Here is a 27,798-nt window from a genome sequence, read left to right on the forward strand (position 1 = left end):
TCCTAAATGGGGGCTTGACCAATGCAAGACCTCAATGATTTTTCCTTATTCTCGTGTATAGGTGCACTTTTGAACTTTTGATTTTGGATTTTATAGATTTGGAGTTGTAGTTTCTGTCACAAATCCAACATTCTCAATTTTTAACCTATTAGGTATAGGTACACCCAAAAATTTGACATGTTCCTAGGACTCTCATATTTTTACAATTTGCAACTTCAAACTCCTAGATTCCAAATCTATATATGTTTTAGGTTTTAGTATAGTCTAATAGCCTTTTTAAAATATGAACTTGCATTCACTATTAGTCCTTAAGATGAGTACATTTCCGTCTATAATTTCATAGCACTTGCTTTAATAAACTAGATTAGATCTCTTTCTATCTATCATTGTATGTGTTTACTTCACTTGCATATCATTCATTCATTCACATCATCACACTCCAAAAAAAAATAAAGAACCTATCCCTTACAAGAATTAGACTTGTATTGACAATCTTACATCCATTTGAGTTATACTAATCTGGTATTAGTCTTCGAAAGGGTCACATATACTCTACAACATCAAATTGAGAGAGAAATTTCTGTGTAAATGAAAGTTTTTATTAAAATATAGCATGAACTACTATTGGCTGCAAAGACATTTCCACATGCACCTAGGTAGTGATACCTATCATTCTTCTTGTTTTCTTACACGTAAATTATAATTTTGTGAATACATGCGTCCCTCTCTACGTTCCTGCAGCCACGTCTTTGTCATGGGGCAAGCTTTTTAAAATTTCGATGAACTTTCCTAGATCTGCACTCCTTTACTCGTTCTCCTCTCCCATAATGTCCCTGATGTCTAGATATTCGAGTTTCATATAATTATGCTAGACGACTTCCCACTTCTGGTTTGGGAGGCAAAGTAAGTTTTGTGTAAGCAAATCTAAATTAGCAATTTACGTCATCATGTTACGATTTCATGGTTTCCGGAATAACTTGGAAGAATTTCGATCGTGGTATGTGTTTCTCGCCAAGTTTCTAATTTTACACATTTTCACGTTTCCCGTGTATTCAATGGTGGAAATTGAAAGATTCTGCACATTTTGATGTATTTAATGGTAAAGATGGGAAAATCTGAGGAAATTTTTACATTTTCATGTTTCCTGTTCGAGAAATGGAGAAATTCTGATAAGCGCCACTAATAGTTAGGACCTACTCGAAATTCTGCACTTGCCGGGATTTTTGTTGACTGTGCTAATTTGAGTTTATTTTACAGACTAGTTCCAAAGCCTGCCATAGTTCTCCTGTCTTGATTTCGAATTCGCGGGAAGTGAGAAGACTTTAATGCTTTGGGGCAATTATAACTTTTACTTGCAACGGCGACAATATCGCCGCTGCGATTATAAAATTCTCGGTCAAATTTGACACCTTTGGCCTATTGCTTGGTAGAGAAGGATAAATTCAATGTTCTTTTGCATCTTATATTTTGGACATAGTTTAGCATATTGGCGGGCATATTTTTTGGTTAATATTGAGGCTAGATTTTAACCAATATTTATGCTATTTCGTAGGGTAATTTTATTCATCGTTTGACTTGACCGGGAAATTTGTTCAACGTTGCGTGTAGATCCGGGTGGCTGCATATTTTGCAAATAAGCTTGTTATTTGCTCGACAAATAAGAGAGAAGAGTGAAAAACAACGCAAATATGAGTTCTTTCGGCGATTTTAATCAGAAAATAGACTATGTATTAAAGGTTGTTCTGATCGGAGATTCGGCAGTAGGCAAGTCTCAGCTACTTTCCAGATTTGCGAGAAACGAATTCAATTTGGATTCGAAAGCCACCATTGGAGTGGAGTTTCAGACGAGGACGCTCGTAATCGATCATAAAACTGTCAAGGCACAGATATGGGATACTGCTGGACAAGAGAGGTTTGTTTGTATTTTCCATTGCATTTTTTGTTTTACGTTGATTTTTTTTGCTCTTATTTATGACAAAAAACCCTAGGAAATGGACTGGATCAAATCGCATGACAAGTGCATTTTGGTTGTTCTGTATAACACGGCCAAATCTACTTATATTATATCGCTCAATTAAAACAATTGATCATGTTTTGGCGGGGTTTTCCAATTACATGAATGGTAAATGGTATCCTTTTTTATCAGGGTAAGTATACCTTCAATTTCAATGTTGCAACTTTTCCTTAGAATTCACCCAGGACTTGCACCTGCCAGCCCTGTCTGCTGAGACACACCGCATCCACAGTTATGTGTTATAAACTTAAAAAATTATCACCTTTTTTAGGAATTTGAACGTGGGGCTCTGCTATAAGCCTATAATGGCTTTATTAATATATCACTTGAGCTCATTTCAATTGATAAGATTCCAGATTGTTGTTGCATGCCTGGCATGTGATTAGTAATCTTGTAGGAATGTGGAAATTTTCAATAAAGACAGTGCTAATTGTATAGAGAATTCTTTAATTAGCGAGTCTACCGATGTTGCCAGGCTTCTGTGGAAAAAGCAGACAGAGGCCTAAAAACCAAAGAAAACCTATGCATTTAAAACATGCCTATAAATTAGAAACAGAAATTATATTTTAGAAGGGAGCTGGCAATTTATTTATAAGAAAGAAATGTGGAAAAATAAATTAGAAGCATATATAAACGAAACTGACCAGCTGAGTAAAACATCAACTTTACATAGTGTTGTAAATTTATCCAGTTATCTATCGAGTCAATCTGTTGAGTTCCATGAATGCATCTTTGCTGTTATGCAATATAAAATCTAATTTTTACATTCCAAATTGCGTACATGAGACCTCTTTTTTCTGTTGGCGCTTCCTCATCCCATTTCTTTAGTTTTATAGTGCTGCAATCGATTTGTTTTAATCCATGGACCCTTGCATTGACTTCTGGGGTTGTTATTGTATTGACTTCGATTTGTTTATGTGAACTAGTGTGTGATGCTTTTTCTATATTTTATTGTAGAGAATGCACTATTGATTAAAATAAATGGTTTAATAAGAATTGGGCACTGATATTTTTGTTGGCGGGGACTGAAAACATTATAAGGTCCTTGTTTTTCAATGGTTGAAAAGTTAAATGGCCCATATAGTGTTAAGATTCCAGTTCATAGCTGCATCCTGAACAGATTAGTTTTACGAGGGTTAGGGAAACATGGTAACTAAAATGCTGATAGTTTAAAGTCTTTTGAATAGGAGTTGTGTCTTTTCATGGTTCTGCCAATATGAATCATAGATCAAACAGAGAAACTAAATAAGCCATGTAGTTTCTCTCTCCTTTTAATTTTCCATGAATTTTCTTCCTTCTGACAGAAACATGGCAAGAAAAACATGCAATTGCTAGCTATAAAACTTGATACTATTAGAACTGTGTTTATCATGTGGCCACATATATTCTGGAGTGGGTGTGTGGAGTAGGGCGGCGAATCAAGAAATTACAAAAGTTTATATATTTGAATTGCTTGGGTATCAATGCATACCAATCCATTAAGTTTATGAATATGCTATATGAACATGTTTCAGGGAAATGACAGATAAAAGTAGAAAACTTGTCATTGCAAAAATAGTATAGAATAGGGAAAAGGATACATGCCCATGTATAGAAAGCTGGAAACAAGACTATAGACTTTCCCCTTCAAACGAAATCCCTGGATGCTTGGCGCTGGATGCATATTTAGGAATTGTAATGATATTTTCTTGGGGCTTACTCTGGTCTTCACCCACTGGGTAGTGAATATTGAAGCTGATGCATTTGCAGTTGCCCTGATTTATAGGCTCAAACTAGCCCTTGCCCAATGTCATGCCCAAAATATAAGGGCAAAAACACACAATTTTTTTTTTTTTGAACTATGATTCAATAAGATAATACAGTTGACAAGGTTTAGATGTTTAACTACAATGGAGTCAATTGTCCGAGGGGTTTAAGATTCAGATAGCCATAGGTACTGTGAAGCTAAATGCAAGATCACCATAGATAATTAACAGGGTTATGACTCAGTTTGATCATTTCGTAAAAGAGATTATTTGGGTGAACTGAAAGTCTCTTAGTAAATCCATTAATGAAATTAAATGACTAATCTATTTAACTAAAGTCATAATCCATCAATTTGTTTTAATGATACAATTTAATTACGAGTAATATACCACTAACCCTAAAGATGATCTAATTGGCTAGTCCCTCTTATTAATTTAAGAACTTGATCGACATTACAATTTAAACCATTAAACATATAAGGGAATCCGAAACTCTAGAAGATCAAATAAAATTTTACTATTCAACCAAGCTAACTACGTGTATAACTTTAATCAAAACCTAAACTAACTGATTAACTTATCATTTACAATTGAAATTGATGTCTACAATAAATTCAAATATCTATAATTTAATCTAAACTTCATTTGAAACTATCATAAATTTAAATCCACATTAATAAAGTCTATAGTAAACTCAATCTAACAATGCTCACAATAGTATAACACTAATTAATAAAACATTAAAATTATTTTAATTAAAACATTCAAATTTCAAGTAAAATTTTTTGAATTAGAACTAAAAAAAAAACCTAATAACTAAGTCACCAATCTAACAACAATTTAAAACTAATCTTATTCAACGCTTATTAATAAAATTATCTAAAATTAATAAAAGAACAATTAATAATTAAGATACTATCATTGTTAAATTAACTTATAATCAAGTTCCTAAAATACTAACACTATGTAAAAGCCACGTTTAAAATATTAACAAATCCTTTTCTAACTTAAAAATATTATTCTACTTTCTAATAACATGAAACATCTACAAATCTAACTAAAGTCTTAATGTTACTCTTATTCCAATTTTAAATATAAATTTAAATCCTATCTTAACATTTAATAAGCTATCCTAAATCTTCATATTAACTAATACTTAACAATAAATCTAAACTAACTAAATACCCCTACAATTAACCTAGACTACAACCTACTCAACATCCCTACAACTAACCTACATACCTACCTAGCCAAGTGGCCTAGCCACCACTTGGCTTCCCTTCATGATGACTTGCGCTTCCTAGGGTCTGCGCGCTGATTGAGGCCTGTCAACTCGCAATCCAATCCCACTAAAACCCAAGACTTAACTCCTCAACTGCATGCAAAGAAAATCCTCCAAGAAAGATGTGCGATGGGAAAGAAAGGTGGAGAAGGCAAAAAGTAAATTAATCTCCAAACTCCGATAAATGTTAGCAACAAAAGTCTTTGCCAATGTCAAATCTACTGACATGGTAGGCCACTTGATCTCCCCACGCAGTCCAAGCATCCACTAGAACCGTGTGCTTGACATGAATGCAAAAAGGGGAGAACAAAAGGAAGGCAACATTGCAAACTCAGACTTAAATACACACTGCGTGCTTCCCATTGGTCCTGGCACCAATTACCAAGTCAAGGTTGAGGGTACATAGGTGGATGTTTGCATAAATGAAGCTCTTTTCCACGCCAGGCAAGGGAGAATTAGATAGGAGCTTATGGGATTGGCGCCTCAAGGTGGGTGAGGGAAGACATGGTAGTTAAGATTAAAAGTAAGGTAGGTTAGAGATGCTTAGGATATCTTAGGATAATGAGTTACATAAGCTTATTAACCTATGCAATTGTCTTTGTTATTATTATTATTATATTTTTTTTTCCTAATTTAATATTTAAGAAGATTCTCAAGGATATTCTCTGTTGCACAATGAATTAAAATGGTATGCTCATACAAATTCCAAAGAGCAAAATGCTCTTGTAGGTGTACATTTTTTTTTTGTTCCCCTTCTTTTTAAGTGTAGTTTCTCTTTATTTATTTATTTTGAATAAAATGAGGCATATAACATTCTAGTGTCTAATTGGTTTTGCCATTTTCATAATTTATCAAGGAAGGTGGCAAGTTTGTTTTCTTCAATTTAGGATTATTTATTTTCTCCTAGTGCATATAACATCGAATTGGAAACTTCAACATATCAAATTTACTATTCATTACATAATAGAAAACTTGAGAATTCATAATTCTGAAGACAATCTATTAACCTATTTCTTCACATACATATGCATAATTTGAATTCACATAAAAGCAATGCAAGGGGAATTTCATAATTTTTTTTTTTCTCTATTATTCATCTTGGTTCAAGGCTCCATCGGGAAAGAACTAGTAAGAAAACCCGATGTCTTTGCCAATACATCAAAATTCAAATACATTTTACATAATATTACAATTCAAATGAAATCTCTTCTAAATCCTTCGCAATTGCTTTCTTCCAATATCTTCAATTCTTCAAGGGAAACAAGGAGAAGACAAGAGCTGACCTGGGGTAAAACATCACAACATCAAGAGCAATTCAAGCATACACCCCAACCCGGTTTTACACAATAGTTCCAAACATAGAACTTGACTAGGGGGGAGGTGGATTTTCCCAATGGGAGACGCCAATCACCATACCATAACATAACCCCTTCGGGGCTAAAACTTCAAGAACTTTCGTTCTTCTACAAGGCCCTTTCGAGGCTATTTCCACAAAGATTTTCACTCCTTTCCATATTCAAGAATTCACAATATCAAACAAGGTATGTGATGACAAGTAGGGGCCCATACACTCTACCCTCTTTCCCTCCTCTCACCATGAAAGAAGACTCTTCACCATTGAGGTCCAACTAAGGCCCTACCCCCATATATGGCCACTTCTTCCCTATCCAAGGGTGAGTAATGTCAAAACAATCCCCATGAAATCCCCTCAAAATAAATCATCAAGACAAGCATAAGAATGCACCAAGAACAAGTTAAAATCCCTCCAAATCAATCCCAACACACAAGCAAGCAAAAACAAGGAACAACACAATGTTTTATGCAAGATTCAAGCATGAACAACATGAAGAACAAATCCAAAAGAGTGAAGAACTCCTACCTTCACAAAATGTTATGGTAAAATGGTAAGTTGAGAAGAGCTTTTCCCTTTTTTCCTTCAATCTTCCAACTTTCTCTAAAACTAGAGATTGGGTAACAAACCCAAAACTACTCCAAAATGCCTCTAAGTATGATCCTTAACTCAATTAGACTTCAAGAAAACTCAAGATGGAGTTTCAGTCACCAACACATGGAGGAGACAATCAATTTTCGCAATCAACAAAAAATAGGGTTTTTGAGTGACCCTAAAAGTCAACCCAAGAGACTAAGGGGTTGGAAAGTGCTTCCCACCCACATCCTTACCCCTAGGATACTTAAATTTAATGTTTTTAGGCCTTAAAGACTTAATAGGAACAAGTAAAAGTTAGAAAAAAAATAGTAAGACCAAATGACAACCTTTAAAGAATTACAATACAAAGATAGCACAATTTAACAAGGGGTTTAGCTTCGTCTTTCCTTTGAGTTTTTTCGGCTAAATTTCCTGCACACTCATTGCACACATCAGTAGTTCAAGAAACACATGTATATATGTAAAAATACTTATCAAGAAATTCATGTAAATTAAAACATTCATTTTCTACAATTCAATTGTTCATCTCATTCTACTCATTAAAATTGGAAAAATCAAAGTGTTAGTTTTGCATTCATTCACTTCATCATCATACATGTTTATAAAGCATTAAATGACGAAAACAAATATCTGAAAGTAAAGCATCACACATCATAAATAGCATAATAATGTTCAGTGCATCAAATAATGTTCTGACATATCGAGTCATGAGTATAAAAAATAATAATATATCATCGATGCTAGGATGGGTTAGGGTGAGGCCTCACATCCTCCCCCGCTAGGCATGAACTTCCTCTTGGAGTTCATAAAAAATATATGGGTACTGAGATCGCATCTGTGCTACATCCTCCCATGAAGCCGTAACCTCATCATAGCAATCCCACTGGACTTTAACCTAGTCCAGCTCTCGACCTCGAAGTGCTAGGGTCCGTTGGGCAATAATACGGATAGGCTCCAGCGCTAACTGGCCATCCAAATCCACTTGCAAGGCATCCCAATCTATAATATGAGACTCATCATAAATGTATCCTCTAAGTACTGAAATGTAAAACACATCGTGGATGCGTGACAGTCTAGGTGGCAAGGCTAAACGGTAGGCAACTGGTCCTATCCTCTCTAGGATCTCGAACGGTCCAACGAATTGGGGTGCCAACTTAGAGCCATTTCTGAATCGAATTAGACTCTTGTGTGGTCTCACCCTCAAGAAAACTCTATCACCAACCTGATACTCTCAATCTATCCTCTTCGCATCAGTGTACTTCTTTTGCTGATCTTGTGCCTCTCTCAGGCGCTGCCTAATCAGGGTCACCTGCTGCTCCATCTCCTTAACTAACTAAGGACCAATAGATACTCGATCCTTGATTCTGTCCCAACTCAAAGGCATCTTGCAAGGTCTTCCATACAAGGCCTCATAAGGCGGCATACCTATGGAGGAATGGTGCCCATTGTTATAGGCAAACTTAACAAGGTGTAGGTATTCCTCCCACTTGACCTGATGGTCCATCACGTACATACGCAACATTTTCTCCAAAACTTGATTCACTTGCTCGGTCTGCCCGTCGGTTTGAGAATGGTACGCCGTACTGAAATTGAGCCTAGTGCCCAATGCTGCTTGCAACTCTCTTCAAAAGGATGAAGTGAACAAGGAGTCCCTATCATAGATGATCTTACGGGGAACGCCATGAAGTCTGACAATATTTCGTAAAAACACTTGATGTAGTGCCTACCCTCGTTCACATCTTTTTTGGACATATTGTTGCTATTATTATCAGACTATGGTGGACTAGTTTTATGTTGATGGATTAGTGGTATTGTTTTGAGACTATTAGACAATATGCTATGGATTCAAAGGTTATGTGATGAGATTATTTAGAGTTTACGTTTCATGCATACATGATGATCATTATATTGTTTTCAGCTATTGTTGATGATTAGTTGGATGGTTTATTATCTTATGTGCTTTATTATGGATACTTACCCTATACTTGCATGTGTATGGTGTGCGTGTTTTCATATTGTATGGCGTTTCTGATGTGGTTAAGGAAGGGAGTCGTAGTCCCCTACTTAGTTGGGATCTACACGATGCACCACTTCCTGCCATTGTCTGTTTAGCATAGCAGTATATATTGTATGTACATGTATGGTTTTTCTGCAGGTTGCAGGTACCGGGTATCGACTTCCCTGAATTGCCAGGATGAGCGTACCCTATTATACTATCTCAATGATAAGAGAAGGGAGATAAATTCTCAAGTCCAAATCCCAAACCCTTAAACCAATTGTCCTAGTGAGGTAGGACAAGTATCTGGATATTTTACCCACCGAATGTGTCGGATGACATAATTCGTGATTTTTAACCCTTTAGACTGATTTTGAGTGATTTGCTCTATGATGGGTTTTCATATTTTATCTTGGAGGTCTATGGTGAATTTTCTATTAATTAAGTTTTAATAAATAGATTTAATTAATAAATTAATTATTTAAGAAAATTAATATAAAATATCATGTTATTTGATATTTTGATTGTAAATTAATTAAATGTGAATTATTGAGGAAAAATGAATTAAATAAAAGAAAATTAGAAATTAAAATTAATAATAATTATAAAATAATAATAAAGTAATAAATAAATAATAATAATAAAAGTTTTTAAAATTAAAATAAAAGTTATAAATATTTAAATAGAAATTATATAAAAAGTAAATTGGAGTTATAAGCTTGCATGGGAATTAACACACTTTTCTATTTCTCATGTGTCAACAACACGGGGATTAGTGCATCAATTAAGAACATGGTGTTTACAACCCTATGGCTCATCTTGAAGGTTGGAAAAAGACCCATGCTTAGTTGGTGACACCTTCCAACTGTTTCTAGAAGCAGTCTAGATGTTTCCTGAAAGCTCTTTATATTCAGGCATTCTTAGAAGCGTAGACATAGCGGTTGGAGTGCAAATTGGAGCATTGGAGGACTCGAGAACTCTGAAGAAGGGAGGAGCTTGCTCTGCGGGTTTCTGAGGAAGGCGAATTAGCATCAGAATCCGGGTAGATTCTTGTGATTTTACTTACGCTATTTCCGCATCATGCATTCCCTGTCTTCTTCGTGTCTTCCATATGTTTTCTGAGGAATTTGATAATTATTGTGCATTCTCAATATGGGTAGTTAAAATTTATTTGAGAATCTTTATATGCATAAATCTGAAAAGAATACGGGGGCTAGGGTTGAATTGTAGCCAAAATTCATTTGGAAATTATTGAGAAAATTTAGAAAGTAAATATTTATAGGAAACTCATAAAATTATATATATACATTCTTTGTGAATATATATATATATATATAATTCAGATCTGCATTTTCGCATATAAATATATACTGTATAAAATTCCGCGTATATTTATATATATACACACACATATATATACTCATATATATTTATATACATACATATGTATATATATATATAATTAATTGGAAAGCCGAGCGAATTATCGCAGTAAAAACTCATTAAAACGCATTGTGATTGCGTTTGGGAAATGTTATTAAAAAACGTTTCTTTTAAAAATATACATATGCATATGAGGGCGACGGAGTATCCCAACCCCGACCACCGTACGCTGCAGGTTTGCGGACGCAGAGTACCTGCACGACCGCAGGGTACCTGCGGCTCGTAGGTTGCCCGCGTTACGACGGCGCGTTTTTTTATATAGCCCGCATTGTATTTGTATAATGTGCGGTTTGATTATACATTGTTTTATAAATTCATTTTAATGAATTTCGTTTATGTTATGTAATTCGTTTTTTTATAAATATTGTTATGATAATTATATATGTATATGTATTTATATATATATATATATATATATATGTGTATATATATATATATTATTATTAATAAATAATTGATATATTATTTGATGTTTGGAATTTAAAGAGGAATTCTTTAATACAAGATATTTTACAATGGTGAGCAATATAGATTCAATATAATCTTTAATTTGGAAAGATGAATATGGAAAGAATTTCAATTAGTATTTTTAAAAAATGATGGGGGTCTAAATGGAAATATAAGAGACATTTAGAACATCTAGAAAACTGAGTTTAACGGTAGAAACTTTTACGAAAACACTTGGGCTAGGTTAAACGTGAAGTTTCTCCACTTGATAATTGAATTGGGAACGTAAACCGAGACTTTTGCATTTAAATTCAAGTTGTAAATTTAGCAAAACCAAAACATGTGTTTGCATTATGTATTCTTTATGCTATTGTTTTGGGTTGTGGGTTGACTAGTGTTGACCAGTTATAGGACGTCTATCAGAGGCTTGGGAGTTATGTGATTGTGATGTCATGATAATGTTTTAATCTCGATCTTTATAAACCCAATCATGGTTATGTGATGGAATGCTCTATGTATTGTTTGTAATTATTGATTGTTATAGTTGAGATTCTTATGTATGAGATACTTGACTCAACCATTATTTTTGGTCATCGATCAGTTATCCTTGGTTATTTTCTAGTCGCTATGATGGTACTGTGATGTAAATTTATTCTTGATGATGTCATGATGTGACATGCTTGACTCAACCATTTTTGGAGTCTTCGATCAGTATGATTGAGATATATATATATATTTTGGTTATTGAGATCCTTTGGATACTTTGATTATCAGTGATACTTCAGTTGCCAATAGAGAGCTATTGTGTTCATGATTTTCTATGGATGTTTGCTCATGGGGAAATTGATGCTTTTATGCATATTTGATGATTTTATTATGGATTATCTTTTGTGATTTTGAGATTTATGATTCCATGAGCATTAGGGTAGGATATCTGCATGTAGTGACGGGAAGTGGCTTGCAATGGGGGCCGGGGCCCTAAGAGGCTGCCAGGGTAACTCATTGTAAGTTGGATTAATAAGTGATAACATTCACACCTAATACTAACTGAATGAACCTAAAAAGATAAGAGTTTTGTTCTCACCCATGCCTTGAGTGCTTGTACAGGCTAGGATGGGAGTAGTGAGACGCATGGTTGAGAACTTGCATTCCGTAGTATGCCTCGTCAGTATGAGAGGATACTAGTGGCCGCATGAAATCAGTATGGACCCGTGGAGTTTAGCTAACTGCCAGGGTAACTTGTACGTGATAATTGCGATGACACTTTCCCGCTTGCATAGTAGGTTCCTACATGTCATTGTGTGCCTCTGGGAATTAGATCTCAGATTTTGTGTTTGGAACCTTTGAGTTAGTATACTTTTAGGATTTCTGGACTTATAGAGATTTGTGCTATGTGAATTTGATAGCCTGTTTGGGACTTGAGATTATCTCCTCAGCACAGTGGGAGTGGACCACTTAGGTACCACGTGGTCGGGTGGTAGTGTATTTTTCACTCTTATCATTTTGAGTTTCATTGAGACATTGTGGCTGATGCGTCCTTCATGATGGTGGATATGTATCTTTTTCATTGATGATTAGCATATGTTAGATGATGTTATCTTATGCTTTTATTTGCATGTTAGATTACTTTCTACATATGATGTTGTATATATTAGGAGTGACATTCCTACTATGTAATATCGATGATCTCTTCGGTAATTTGGAATGTTACGCACGGAGGGATGGCTAGGATCCACGATGGTCTAATGATGTTATTAACGGTCGGGAGGAACCGTGCACTTAGTTTATTATGTTTAATCTTTATGATGGATGTTTATGTTTTCTATGATGATGTATCATGTATATCATGTGATTAACTCTACTTTGATGTATCATGGATTAGAATAGGAGGATGTACCTTATTCTATGTATGTATATTCTTTTGAGCTTGTCATACCCTGTGACATGTATAGTGGATGATTGAGTATTTGAAATGTAATGTATAAACATTGGACTTATCATTATTGTTTCATGTGGATGTTGTTCTAGATGGATTCATGTATGTAATTCAACGTTGAGGGATCTTAAAGAATGTAATCTGTTATGTATGTTATGTTTACTTTCAGATGGACATTACTATTGCTTCCGTTATTGTGCATAAGTTATACGTGGTGTTTACTTTCATGAAAAAAAAAAGAAGCTACTAAACTTAGTGAAATTCTAGGTTAATTCTTTGGATCCCTTGGCGGGGCATTACACTTGAGCTATGTTCCGTGCCATATATGTAGTATGCATGGGAGAGAAGTGGACAACCTTGGTCAACGTGTCAACTGTCACTAAAATGGCATCATAGCGATGAGACGACAAGGGGAGACCAACAATAAAGTCCATAGATATAACATCCCACTTCCACTCTGCAATCTCATGAGGCTGAAGGAGCCCACCGAGATGACGATGCTCTGCATTCACCCTCTGACACTCGAGGCATCTCGCAACTATGTTAACAATCTGCACTCTCATGCCTGGCCAATGATATAACTGTCTCAAATCTGCATGCAACTTTTTAACACCTCTGTGAGTCTCAAGTATAATGAGCTCGCGCAAACCCCCAATGGAAGGTACATTTATACGTCCTCTATGACGCAAGAGCCCATCAGACTCCAAAGAATACTCTGAATACTTCCCTTCTAAGGGTCTCTGAGCATGCACCACCTGACTAACCTCTGCATAAAGCTCATCTGCTGGGAAGTGCTGAAGAATCCACTCTCTCAAATTGGTACTAGTAGTCATAGATGACAACTCATGGCGCCTTCTACTTAAGGCATCTGCAACTACATTCTCCTTCCCCTTGATGTAATGAACATCAAAATCGTACTTACAAAGGAACTCCATCCACCTTCTCTGCCTAGCATTAAGGTTCAGCTGTGTGAATATGTACTGCAAGCTCTAGCGATCGGAATGAAGCTCAAATCTATGACCTAGTAGGAATCTATGACCTAGTAGGAAGTGTCGCCACCTCACTAAAGCATGAACCACTGCTGCAAGCTCTAGGTCATGAGTAGGATAATTGAGTTCATGAGTCTTCAATTTCCTAAACTTGAAGGAAATAGGTCGGCCATCCTGCATAAGAACTGCCCCTATACCATCCAAGGATGCATCAATGCACACCACAAAATCCACAGATGGATCTGGTACTACAAGAATCGGTGCACTCGTGAGGGCTCTCTTGAGCTCTTGAAAAGCTCTATCACACTTCTCTGTCCACTCATACTTCTTTCCCTTCCTCTGAAGAGACGTGATGGGGTGTGCCAATCTAGAGAATCTTGCAATGAAGCGTCGATAATAGCTTGCTAGTCCCATAAAGCTCCTCACCTTAGTGACACTGGTGGGTGCTGGCCAATCCATGATGGCCCTAATCTTCGATGGGTCTACTGAGACACCATCGCCTGATATGACATGACCCAAATAATGTATCTCAGGTCTAAAGAATGCACACTTCGACAAGCTACCAAACAACTGGTTCTCCCTCAACTTCTGCAATACTTGTCTCAAGTGCTCTTTGTGCTCCTTTTCATCACGAGAATATGTCAAGATGTCATCCAAAAAAACAACCACAAACCTATCCAAAAAGGTTCAAAATACTCCATTCATGAGGCTCATGAATACAGCGGGAGCATTCGTGAGGCCAAATGGTACCACGGTGAACTTGTAGTGGCCATACCTAGTATGAAATGCAATCTTAGGGATGTCACTATCCACAATCCTCAACTGATGATAAGTCGACTTGAGATCAATCTTTGAAAATACTCAAGCACCCTGCAACTGATCGAAGAGGTCATCAATCCTAGGAAGAGGGTATCCGTTCTTGATGGTTACTTTGTTCAATTGCCGATAATCAATACAAAACCTAAGTGATCCGTCCTTCTTCTTTACGAAGATCACCGGTGCGCCCCAATTCGACACACTAGGTTGAATATGCCCCTTCTCTAAGAGTTCCTCCAACTGAATCTTTAGTTCACTGAGCTTATGAGTAGTCATCCTGTATGGTGCTCTCGATACTGGCTCAGATCCTGGCACAAGATCAATATGAAAATCCACTGCTCTAGGTGGAGGTCTACCAGGGAGCTCTGAAGGAAAAACATCTGCAAACTCCTGCAATATAGGAAAGTCATCGAGGGATGGCTCCCCCTCTGAATCTTCCTCCCTGTCGCTGATGGTGATAGCGAACAACTGACATCCCTTTCTCATGCATCGCCTAAGTTGCATAGTGGAAATCATATGAAGGGATATGGGTCTCTTAACCCCAAGGATCACTCTACAGATACCATCCACATCCACACATTTCACCCTCTTCTATCGACAATCCATCTTGGTGCTGTGGGCATAAAGCCAATCCATGCCAAGAACAACATCATAAGACCCTAGAGGGGTAATGCGTAGATTTGACATCATGGACATGTCTCCAATTTGAATTGGGCAATTATGCACCATGGAACTAACTGACACTCTAGCTCCTGAGGCTAACTCTACCTCCCAACTGACATCCTGACTAACTGCCACTAGCCCGCAACGCTCCACAACAAAAGGAGATATAAATGAATTAGTAGCTTCAGAATCAAATAAAACAGTAACCATGCTACCCTGTATACTACCTGTAGCCTCAATAACTGTAGCCTGATGCTCAATCTGGCGGTTGTCAACTGTTGCAAAAACTCTGTGGGACCTGCCTACGTTGCCAACTGTTAGCTCTGAATACGCCCCTCTCTGACCACTGGAGGACTGTCCCTGAGGAGACTCTCTAACAATATGCCCCATGCCACCACAAGTGTAACATGGTCCTTGTGTATAAGATCATGCACCCTAAGATCCAGACTGCTGCGAGCCTCCTGACCTGCTAGATCCATTGAAATCATCCCTAGAAGACTGCTGAGTCTTCACTGGCTGTGACTGTGGGGTCTGTACTTTTTGATCCTGCCTTGGACCTTGTGAATGCCACTGCTTGGGCTTGGAGCCCTGATAACCCTGGGAGGGTTTTTGCTGTTGCTGCTGAGGTTTCTGCTGCTGAGACTGTTGGCCCTTAGAGGACCCTGCTGTGAAGTTTTGATTCCCTTTCCAAGGGGGTTTCTGTTGGGTAGAGTTTCGGTTCTGAGACCGTTCCCATGACTCCTGTCTACCCCGAGTATCCTCTGCAACCAGTGCAACCTCAACTACCTATCTGAAGGTAGTAGGAAAGGCCATACGAACTGGACCCTAAAGGGAGAAATTCAGGCCCATGATGAATCGATGCACTCGCAGTTTCTCGTCCTTCATGTACTCGACATATGGAAGGAGCTCGAGAAACCTGCTCTCATACTGAGCTACGGTGAGACCCCTCTGATGTAGAGAGTGAAACTCCTCAATCTGCTTCTGTCTGAAGTGCTTAGACAGGTACCTCTCCTTGAATCTCTCCAAGAATGACTCCCATGTGAGGGTATCCATGCTCACTTCTCCTATAGTTTCCTCCTGATGCCACCAATTGGAGGCATCTCCCCTCAACTGATGAACTGTAAGACGTGCCTTTAGATTACTCCCATAAGGATGTAATTCAAAGCATCGTTGAAGACTCTGTAACCAAGCCTCTACTACTATCCCCTCTGTGGAACTGGTAAAGAGTGGTGGTCCGAGTCGTATCAACTCCTTGATATCATCTCCTATATGTCTAGGAGGTCTGTCAAGTGGTGGTCCTCTCTGATGTATTGACTCACCCTCATGCTCACCTTGTCCCTCTACCTGCCTCGGTGGGGGACTCCTACTCCTCTCTCTATCTCCGGCCCCGCCTCCTCTGGGAACTTGTGCTTCCCTTTCGAGAATCTGCTGCCCTGGTTGAACTATAGGTGCTACCCTCTGTTGGACTACACCAATCAATGCTTAGAGGGCATCCAAAATATCCTGATTCGGATTTGGTGGTGGAGGTGGTGGTGGTGGTCTATCTTCTTGTCCTGCTCTACCACCTCTCGCCCTACGACCTTTGCCTCGTCGGTTGCTCCGAGTAATAGGAGGCATCCTACACAATTAAAGCTTTAGTTAAGTTCAGAAGCATAATGGTTTAAGGTTCCTAGTGTTGATACCTGGCTTTGATACTAAAATGTCATGCCCAAAATATAAGGGCAAAAACACACACAAAATTTTTAAAGTGATTGAAGGGGATTTGTTGATCATAACAAGTGCAGTGTGAAATGGAGCTACTCCCAATTGGAAAATAAAGGAACTCTTAAGGAGGCTTTGGACATCCTTTCAAAAGTCACAAAGATAACTATCAAAATTCCTTTAGAGAGATCAGCAGATCATTAGAATTACTCACCAAAGCGAGAGTGGGTCAATCTATGGTATTAACTTTAACTAGTTTCAATTGAGATGAATTGGAGGGGTTCCAAATCTCATGAATGCACGATATGGCTTAGAGATCTAATAAATAAATCATCAATCTAGTAAGGAGACCCACCGTTACCTGGGTGTTCTTACTGTTATACAGTATAGACTTTTAGGATTTAAATTGAAAAGTTCAAAAGGTGGTATGCAATTAATACATCTATTCTGTTCTTAGTTTCACTCATTATGGATCATTTGTTTGATGACTTTGTAAACTGCTGGCTGTACTATCAAATAATTGAGGTACACTTTGACATAGTGATATTACCAGGAAATTGAGGGGCAATGTAATCATTATTTCTTGCTGGAACTTGTATCGCTCTAGTTATCTGTAACCTGTGGAGCTTTGTTAATGTGTTGCTATATTTCTATTTCTTGTTGAGAGTGAAGAATTTGGCTAGAATTCTGAAGCAGGGGATAACAAAATTGAGAGTGCTTTGCATTTTAGTGGAGAACGGCTTTTAAGATACCTCCTATGTGGGTGATGTATCCGACATACATGTGAAGAGAACATTTTGGGTGATGCCCATGCCACATTGGCTAAGTCCAAATCCATTTTGGGTGCAGAGGTAATTGAGAATTAAGGTGCAAGAAGAACGTGGACCTTCATTGAGGGAATTTACTTTTGGATCTTTGACAGAATTTCAAGGTCCGGGGAGTAGCCTTCATGGACAGAGCTGCTATCGAACGTAGTTGATGGTCCAGAGACAAAAGCTGAGATTTCTTTAGGGAAATTTAGTAGGTGTGTGAGGGGTTTGAGGCACTAAAGAGATAGCTTTCTGAATTTATACATCATGTTAAGGATTTGAGGGTGGGTTAACCTTATCAAACCCATTGCCTATTCCATACACAAGCAACTGTAGACTGTGTAGCCTATACTGCCGAGTGGCCAACACGTGCTGTAGCAGCCAGGGTTGCATATTGGGGAAATGGTAAGAATGTGAGCAAGTTGAGTTATGCTGGGGGATGATGGGTAATCACATTCACACAGCAGACAACTCCTGGGACAGTGTTGCATAGACATAGAGGAGGGGGCACTGGTAAAATAAAGGCACCAGCTGTAACTAATTTCAAGTAATTCAGTGCGACCAAATAGGCAAGCAAGGAGGCATTCAGGTATAGGTATTACTTGGCCAGGTATATTATGGTGTGACTGGTAGAATTATCTTCAACTATTTTGTCTACACGATGGTGTTTAATAGGAAGATATATGTCAGTCTGTTGATTTTTTAACCACCCATTTGATAATAAGGAGTTTAAAATATTGGTATTAAGGAGTTTAAAAGACTGGTAATAAGGAGTTTAAAAGACTGGCAATTGGAAAGCTTTGCAGAATATATTGCAAGGAGACTCTCCCTGTCTTTATGGTTTGATGGTGGTTCTCAATTGGCCTGGAGGTAAATGGTATTCTCACTATAAGTTTATCTCGTTAAATATTGGAAATGCAAACAGTTTGAAAGGCTTCAATAATGGAAATTTTGAATATAAGGCCTTTTTTGGATAATCTCTTCTACCAAATTCCTTAGTTTGTATAATCTTAATCCAATCTAAGCTTGGGGAACCTCTTGCGACCCAGAATTCATCAACTGATAAAATGCACATACATAATCATTTTCATTTCAAACCTTTTTATCATTGATGACATTCTTATCTTCCTTTAAGTTGATGATGAGGTCCCAAATATTACCAATCTTGAATTAATCTTCCTTCTTGATCTTTGATGGGTACTTTCCAATTTCAATTGATATTCTTAAAATTCTTCTTCTGATGCAAATCATAGCCAGTGCTCTTATTTGTATTTCTTTCTGACAAATATAGTGTTTGAAATGGAGAGAGCATTATGGAACAAATTGGATTTGTTTACAAGTCTACTTTGTTTTGAAAATTGGTCAAATTGTTGTCAAATGACAGAAGGTTGAAGTGGATGGATGTACCTTACTAGAGTTTATTGTAGTCCACAGTATGGTTGTTTGGGATCATAAGTGGATGTCTGATTGGCTTGGTTATCTTGTTGAATGGCAGGAAAACAAAGAGTGTAAAAGATTCTGATAATGAATTTCTAGCACAAAGGCCTTGCTTTAATATTTTTGTTGTATTTCTATCTTACGAATTCAATTTAGGGTTGGTGAGCTCAATGCAATGACCCATATCATCAATAATTAAATATTTCTTACATTATCTTTCTCTGTTCAGGCTCTATCATTGTTGACATTTTTATTGATGTTCATATTCTTCACTATGTTGATAACAAGATCTTAAATTCTCTAAGCTAAACTTTATCTTCCCTGTTGATGCTTGGTGAGTGCTTTTTAATATCAAGCAGCTGTCCTAAAAATTCTATGAAGTGCTCTTGTTCCTTTTTATGAAAAATATGGTGCTTGAAATGGGAAAAGAGAATTATGGAGTTTGGATTTCTTTGCAAGTCTATTTACTTTGAAAATTAGCAAATCAAATTGAAATGACCAAAAATAGATTTAGATGAATGTGCCACAATAATATGTCTGATATGTTCAGGGACATTCAAGGTCACCGGGAGACGGGGAGACTTTGAGGTCTCTGGTATTGGTACTGGTACCGGTATGACAATTTTTCAAATAGGAGACGGGGGTACTTGGAGACGGCAAATTTTTTTTTTTTATAATTTTTTTTAATAGTTTAAAGAGTCTAATACTAAAAGTAAATACAAAATTTGAAAATAGTAATACTGTAAGACTAAAGTAAATAATAATAGTAATGTCACATTAAAAATTAAAATAGACTCACAGAGTCAAAGATTTCAAAACTCACGTGATCACAATATTGTATCTCATAGACATATTTGTTTTTTGAATATTGCATATTATCACCATCATATCAAATTGATAATTGCTGAGATTATCATTACATATTCAAATTTTAAATTCAAAAAAGTATAGTTTGATGCTGAATTGTTGATATGCAAACAAAAATGAACACTTTGTACAATAAACAAAAAACAGAAATATATCTAGTATTAGTATGTTGATGGTACTATCATCTACTCCACAAGGTTGTGATCATCCATCTGAAGGTCTTCAGCTATCATACTCTCCAAAAATATTTTAAATGATTTAATCATTTAAATTGTTGAATAAAATTAATTTTTAAAAAGTGTTTCTAATGTTTTTAAAGTTATTAATTTATTAAATAAAATATTTTAAATGATTTAATCATTTAAATTGTCAGTGGTCTTAATTTTTGTATTAAAAACATTAAAATGTGGGCTAAAATATATAAAATTATTTAATATTATATTTTACATTTATATTTTACCAGGAGACTTCGGGGAGACTTCATTTTTTGGATTAGGAGACGGGGAGACTTCAGGAGACTTCGTCATGAAGTCTCCAACCTTTTTTGAGGTCTCCGGAGACGCGTCTCGGTCTCCGAGACGCGACTTTTAGGGGGGAGACGGGTCTCCCGGTAACCATGGGGACATTGAAAGACAAGATGCCTGGCAAGCCTATTTTTCATGTTGGATAGATGAAAACATTGAAAAGTAAAGTGTAAAAGATTTTGCTAGTGAAAATCTGGCACAAATGGTCCTCTCGAATTTTTGTCAAAAATTTTCTCTTGGAGTTCAACTGGGTTTGGGACCTGTTGCAACCCCCAGTTTCATCAATTATGAAAAATCTTATACATAATTCTTTTCAGTTCAGCCTTCGTCATTGTGGACATTACAGTTGATATTCTTGCTCTCTGTTGTTAATGAGCTCCCAAATGTAACTAATCTTATCTATCCTCTTGATGTTGAGGGGTTCTTTTCAATTTGAATTGCGTTTCTATTAATTCTTCTTGTTTTGCAAATCATAGAAAGTGCACTTGTCTTGTTATGAAAAATGTGATGTTTGAAGTCTGAGTGTTGTTGAGAAATTCTGATTTATTTACAGGTCTATTTGTTATGTTAAATTGATCAAACATAACCAAATGTAAAATGTAGAAGTGGATAGATGTGCATTAGCAGATACTTTTCCAGTCAGCAAGATGGACATTCGGGAATATTGCACAAATTGCATAATAGAAACCCATTCTTGTCTTATGAGATACTATTTCTCCATCATTTACCACAAAACTAGAAGAGTATTTGTTATATGAAACAGTTTGTAAAAACTGAACAGCTTAGGGCCATTACAAACAGTTCAATGAAACGTAAAAAAACTATTTTATCTTGATATCACTGTGTAGAGTGTTATTTTTAGGATCGCTGCAAATGTACTAACAACTTCCATTGTATTGATTGTGTTCCAAATGCAAATGAAGGCTTATAAATATGAGAGGAGACATGTATCATGCAGAGACATGTCTCCACGGTTAATCATCACTAGTTAACATATTAATAGAATAGTAATATAAATAACCATATATGAATATATTATTATATTATTATATTATTATATAATAATATAATATATAATATATATTATTATGTTAGTATATAATAGTATATATATATAAGATATTTATCTTAAAGATGATTTACCATCAACAAGGTATCTCAAGTTAAAATCAATCCGACAAAAGCTACAACCTTAACACTCCCTCTTCGCTAGGGAGGATTTATAGAACACATTATGCTCTCAAGAATATGAAGAGATATCATCTCAGTATGATATTCAATTCACTATGAGGCTAAATTTCTCACCTTTTATAACACACAATTGAAGCAATTTCCATAACTTTAACATAACCTTAAACACCACCTTAAGTGTGGTCTTCAATAGTAACTATGTCATGGTGTCCAGCAAGATCCGGCCCAAAAAACTATAACAAGTTGATTATCGTAGCGTTTGGCAAAATCTGGCCCAAAGAACCATGATAACAGATCTACCATTTATAAGATTGCCACCTTACAACAATACCTTTTGTTTGTATTCTAGAGTTTACTGTTCTACTCTCCAGCTGTTCATCCTGATGATGGATCACTGTGTGTGATCCGAAACGTTGATGCTATAAAATGCTACACAATCAAATTCCAGAAAAACTCCAGAATATTATCAATGGATTGTGGAAATCTAATGTCAATTACCTTCTGTTTGTTTGTTATCATGATTTCCAACACTCTAGGACAACAATTTAATGAAGTCTATCATGATAATAGGTCTACCATTTATAAGATTGTCATCTTATAATGGTTACGTTCTGTTTATATATGTCAATGAAAGATTGTCACCCTTCATTACATATCATATGTGAAATAGGAACCACCATGAACCTAGTCAAAGGGTGGTACAAAGGTTTTCACCTTAATTTTCTCTCACAGAGAAGAATGCATTACAAGCAGTTTCACTTAAGACTTCTCCTCATAGAGAAGATATCATTCACAAAAGATTGCACCTCAATAAATTCTCCCTTTGAACAATGATCCTGAGAAGTCAGGTCTAGTAGTTATTACCTTAGAGGCTCTCTTCCTCCAAGGATTCTTGTCATACTCACTCTGAGTTTGATATCAATCTTCTGATTTTCTAGTGATAAGGCAATACTTCCTCATGATGCACTCAAGAGTAGGCCCATCAAACATGTAGTCACACACATGTATTTCTAGACTCCCTCTGAGTATTAATCTTCTAAGCTCCCACTTTGCCTTTGAAGAATTGTCATACTCCCTCTTAATGTAGAAGGATACTCATAATCTCAATCATCATTGGCTTCGAAGAAGTGTCATACTCCCTCTTAATGTAGAAGGATACTCATAATCTCAATCATCAAAGATGTTTGTTTCAAGAGCCTCACTTTATCCATCTTGATCATCAAGGTCTTTGGAGCTACTATCATTATATTGAGTTTGCAAAATATTTGGTAGTAGATCTAAAGTACCAACCTTCTTTTCCTGTAAGAATATCCTCAAACATAAAGGAAAAGATCAAAGCAAATAACTCTTATAGTATGTATAGAATTACAAATAAGAGAGAGACTACAAAGAGTAGATAAATGTAAAAGATAAAAATACTTATCTGCACATGAAGATTCATACTATTAGAGAATGGAACATCTTTCCTCTAAATAAGGTTCAAGTGGGAATGAAACATTGACTATTATTTCCCCCACAATGTAAAATTTTCAGTCATTCTTATATTGTTTGAACAATTTTGTATTAAATATGACAACTCCTTTCTAAGTTCCAACTTGCTCTTTTCGTCCAAACATTTATTTAGTTTAACATTAAAAGTGAACATGTCCTTCCATTTTATCAAACTCGTCCACAATACACCAATATCTTGATTAAGTATGATTGTGCCACATGAATGACTCTACAACTCATACATCAAGTTTCATTCATCAAGGAGAGACTTGTAGATGGTTTAGATGAATTCTTAAAAACTTCATTAATGTCTCATAACAACTCAAATTTCCTTACAACAACTTATGCAAATACAAGTGACATCATTTAGAAGTCATCGCTTCCTCATGATGTACACAGGGGGTAGGCCCATTAAAATCACATGGTCACGATGTATGAATCACAGTCCTCTTGATAGTGGCAATTTCTTGATTACTAGAGAAATCCATCTCAACATTGTTTACTCCCTCTTAATCAATAAGACCGAGATTACTAAAGATCAACTAAATAACATCCTCAGTCTTCTCCCTCTCTTTCAAGGTTACTTGAAATATAAACCTCCCTCTGATTCTCAATCTCCCTCTTTTTCTTATAATAACATTCTCAGAGGGAAAGATCAAGACACATAGCTCTTATAAAAGAATATTGAAATACAAATAAGAGAGAGATTTATGCAATTCTCAAAATAAGATCTTTCCAATAAAACATAGATAAAATCTATATATTTTAACATATATACATATATTCCATTTAAATTGATTAAAATTTTCTTTTCAATAATAATAATTTATAAATTTTCCTTTGATTACACCAATTATGCTAAAAAATGTAACCATAATAAGAAATAATCTTAATAATTATTAATTATAAATGACTTTATGTTAATCCTTGTGTCAAATATATACATAGATATACATTTATATATATGCAACTTACCACAACATCTTCAAATAATTAATAATAATGGAAACAAGAATTTGAGATATATATATCATACCTTGTTTAATAAAATATTTAAAATAAAAAATAAAAATGACATTCATATATTACCTTATTTCACAAAGTATAATTCATACCTTTCTTAGTACCTGTAGTGTGCTTGGATTCGATCAGACTCGGATACTCCTATCCCTTTTGGTGGTCTTATCAATGTTTGTCTCCCCAAGATATGAACTATTTATGTTTCCTTTCCATGTTGGATGGAGTATGTCACTATACTTTCTTTCTTACGTGACATGTACCCTTTGTTTTTAACTTTCTATGTGGACAATGTCTTTGTTTGCTATGTAATGTTGGGATAAGTAACTTGCATATTTGCCCCAAGATTTGCATTCGATGTGTGTGAAGGTAGTGGACTTATTTTCACACTTTTCCAATCATTTTCCTTACTCAAGCATAGATATCCTTGAGTCGTTGATATCTGTGGAGTAGGTTTTGATGGTGAATGCCAGTCGCATAGTTCTTGGTCTATCTTCCCCAACAATACCAAAGAATCAAATTTAACGGGTGTCAAGTTCTCCATCAATGCTGATGAGAAATGTTCATTATCATTTCAGCAATTCTGAATTTCTGACTCTATGCACATATGTGGCGGGGTCATTATTTTATCACCAGTATCTTCCCATTCATGCATACTCCTTCCCTTTATTTTGGCCATTATCTCATTCACATCTAGCTATTTATACAAAGTTACTCATCTCTCGCACTGCAATGATAGCCATTTATACAAGGATCTCAATTCCTGCATTGGCACTTCTTAGATTCCATTTATTACTCATCTAGCCATTTATATGTTGAGTGACCTCTCTCACTGGCACTATAAGTCATTTATACAAGGGAACAAACCTCTGTACTAGCACTACAAGATTTCACCAATCCATCTTAACCATTTTTATAAAGACGACTTCCAACTCTAGATTGGCACGAAACCATTTATATAGAGACGAGCAATGTCCTTATACTGGCACTATAGGTTCTTAATCATTTTGTAAGAAATATCTAGACCAAATAAATAATTAACAAATAATTTTAAAATACCCTTCTAAAATTAATACATATTATTATATAATCATCTACTTAATATCATGATATAAAAGGCATTAATCATCTACTTAATATCATGATATAAAAGGCAATGATAATGTAAAGAAATACACATTATATTAGTCATGTAATACCATAGTATTTATAAAGAAAATATGCTTTACCTTTTTGTATATGCAACCTGCTGTCCTTTATTGTTATTAGTTATCGTGGCACAATTATTTAGCTTATGTGTGGAGGGGTTCAATGCTCATGGCCTTTGTTAGACCTGCACTAATATATTGGTGCATCATCTACGATGTTCGAAGACTTCTCCATCCATGTCACCTCTTCACATGAATTCTCTTAGTTTTGACTCTCCATGATGAATCCCGCTACTTCTTAATTATGTATCCTTTGACCTATGGTTGGCAGGTTATGCAACACCAAGTATGCTCAATGTGTGTTTGGTTTACCCGCTTATGAAGGGAACATATTCTCCACTTGGACAGTAAAAGATGATGATATTCCTCCATGAGAAAACTTTTCTTGCTCCACATCCACATATTGAACATCTAGATGTACTTGAACCTCCTAATGTTTTGATAGCTTCCTAAATGCCTTTGTACTCCTCCCCTTTTGTATCTAGAGACTGTTGACTCTCTTCCTCAGTCCTCTATATCTCAGTATTTTTTGTACCTCCTTATCCTATATAGGCGGCATAGTACTCAGTCAGATCCTCCTTATATATCCGGTGATTAGGTTTTGTTACTGCTTCTTGTCGCGAGCCTTTCCTTTCCACATGGTAGGTTCCACTTGAATCGTGGGTCACCCTTGTCATCTTTTCTTGGTCTGTCTATATTTGAAGATTGACTTTGTCCCTCCATCTTCATTCCACAAACAATGCCGTGTGAAATTCGGCAACTCTTTCCTCATTCTCACTATGTTGCAATTATCATCAAACTACAACATTGCAAGATCCGCATCCAAACCATGTAGAATCGACATAAAATTCAAAGTCTCATTTGTAGAGAATTTCTTATTGTGGGCTTTAACAGAGTTGAGAATAATGCCAACATAAAACTTATTCTTTCAAATAACAATGGCGCACTCGCACCTCGTCTTTAGTCTCGATATCAATTCCACTTAATAAACTCCATGCATTTTGTCCACTGATTTTATAATTTTCCTCTACCATAAATAATTGAATCATTTCCCTTCAACACTTTAATCATACATCTGCACCAACAGTTCACTTGATACACACAGATGTAATGTGTGGAACACGTAGTTCTCAGCTTTTATACATTTCATACATCTTATCCACTATAGGCCAAACTTAGAACTAATGCTGCTTTGATACCATATTATTTTTAGGATCGCTGCAAATGTACTAACAATTTCCATTGTATTGATCGTGTTCCAAATGCAAATGAAGGCTTATAAATATGAGACGAGACATGTCTCTACAGTTAATCATCACTAGTTAACATATTAATAGAATAGTAATATAAACAACCATACATGAATATATTATTATATAATAAAATATAATATATAATATATATTATTATATAATAATATATAATATATATTATTATATAATAATATATAATAGTATATATAATATATAATATATAATATATATTATTATATAATAATATATAATAGTATATATAATATATAATATATAATATATAATATATATATATAAGATATTTATCTTAAAGATGATTTACCATCAACAAGGTATCTCAAGTTAAAATCAATCTGACAGAAGCCACAACCTTAACACAGAGGACTCTAGTAGTGAATTAAATTATTTTCAATAGCAACCACATAATTTATCTCCCTTTTGGACTTGTTATCAGTGTACACCAGAAAACATGTCTTATAGTTTTGTCATGTCCCTTCTCTAACCGCAGTTCCTAATTCTATTTACAGGTCTATTTGTTATGTTAAATTGATAAAACATAACCAAATGGAAAATGTAGAATTGGATATATGTGCATTATCAGAGACTTTTCCAGTCAGCAACATGGGCGTTTTGGAATATTGCACAATTGCATAATAGAAACCCATTCTTGTCTTATGAGATACTATTTCTGCATCATTTACCACAAAACTAGAAGAAATAATTGTTATATGAAGCAGTTTGTAAAAGCTGAACAGCTTAGGGCCATTACAAACAGTTCAATGAAACGTAACAAATTTATTTTATCCTGATATCACTGTGTAGAGGACTTCAGTAGTGAGTTTTATTATTTTCAATAGCAACCACATAATTTGACTCCCTTTTGGATTTGTTATCAGTGTACAACAAAAAACATATCTTTTACTTTTGTCATGTCCCTTCTCTAAACACAGTTCCTAATTATCCTAATAAGGCTGTAGTATGTTTCTTCTCCATACCTAGCCATTTTTCTAAGTTTGAGAAG

At 35.7% G+C, this 27,798-nt stretch overlaps 1 protein-coding gene across 3 annotated transcripts in view; it reads left to right on the forward strand.

Moving 5' to 3' along the window:
* Window positions 1-688: 688 nt before the first annotated feature.
* Window positions 689-27,798, forward strand: part of LOC149563220 (ras-related protein Rab11A-like) — an 82,040-nt gene continuing 54,930 nt past the window's right edge. The window contains exons 1-3 of one of the 3 annotated variants that reach the window (XM_089826592.1): window positions 689-997; window positions 1,258-1,426; window positions 1,553-1,912. In XM_089826592.1, the coding sequence (XP_089682718.1) occupies window positions 1,689-1,912 (224 nt within the window). In that variant the 5' untranslated portion in view covers window positions 689-997; window positions 1,258-1,426; window positions 1,553-1,688. The remainder of the gene's footprint in view (window positions 998-1,257; window positions 1,427-1,552; window positions 1,913-27,798) is intronic. The other 2 variants (XM_089826591.1, XM_089826593.1) reach the window with 2 other exon arrangements.

This window comes from Cupressus sempervirens, chromosome 4, assembly GCF_028749045.1.
Source record: "Cupressus sempervirens isolate cs-2001-9-10 chromosome 4, ASM2874904v1, whole genome shotgun sequence".
Classification (NCBI taxonomy): Eukaryota; Viridiplantae; Streptophyta; class Pinopsida; order Cupressales; family Cupressaceae; genus Cupressus; species Cupressus sempervirens.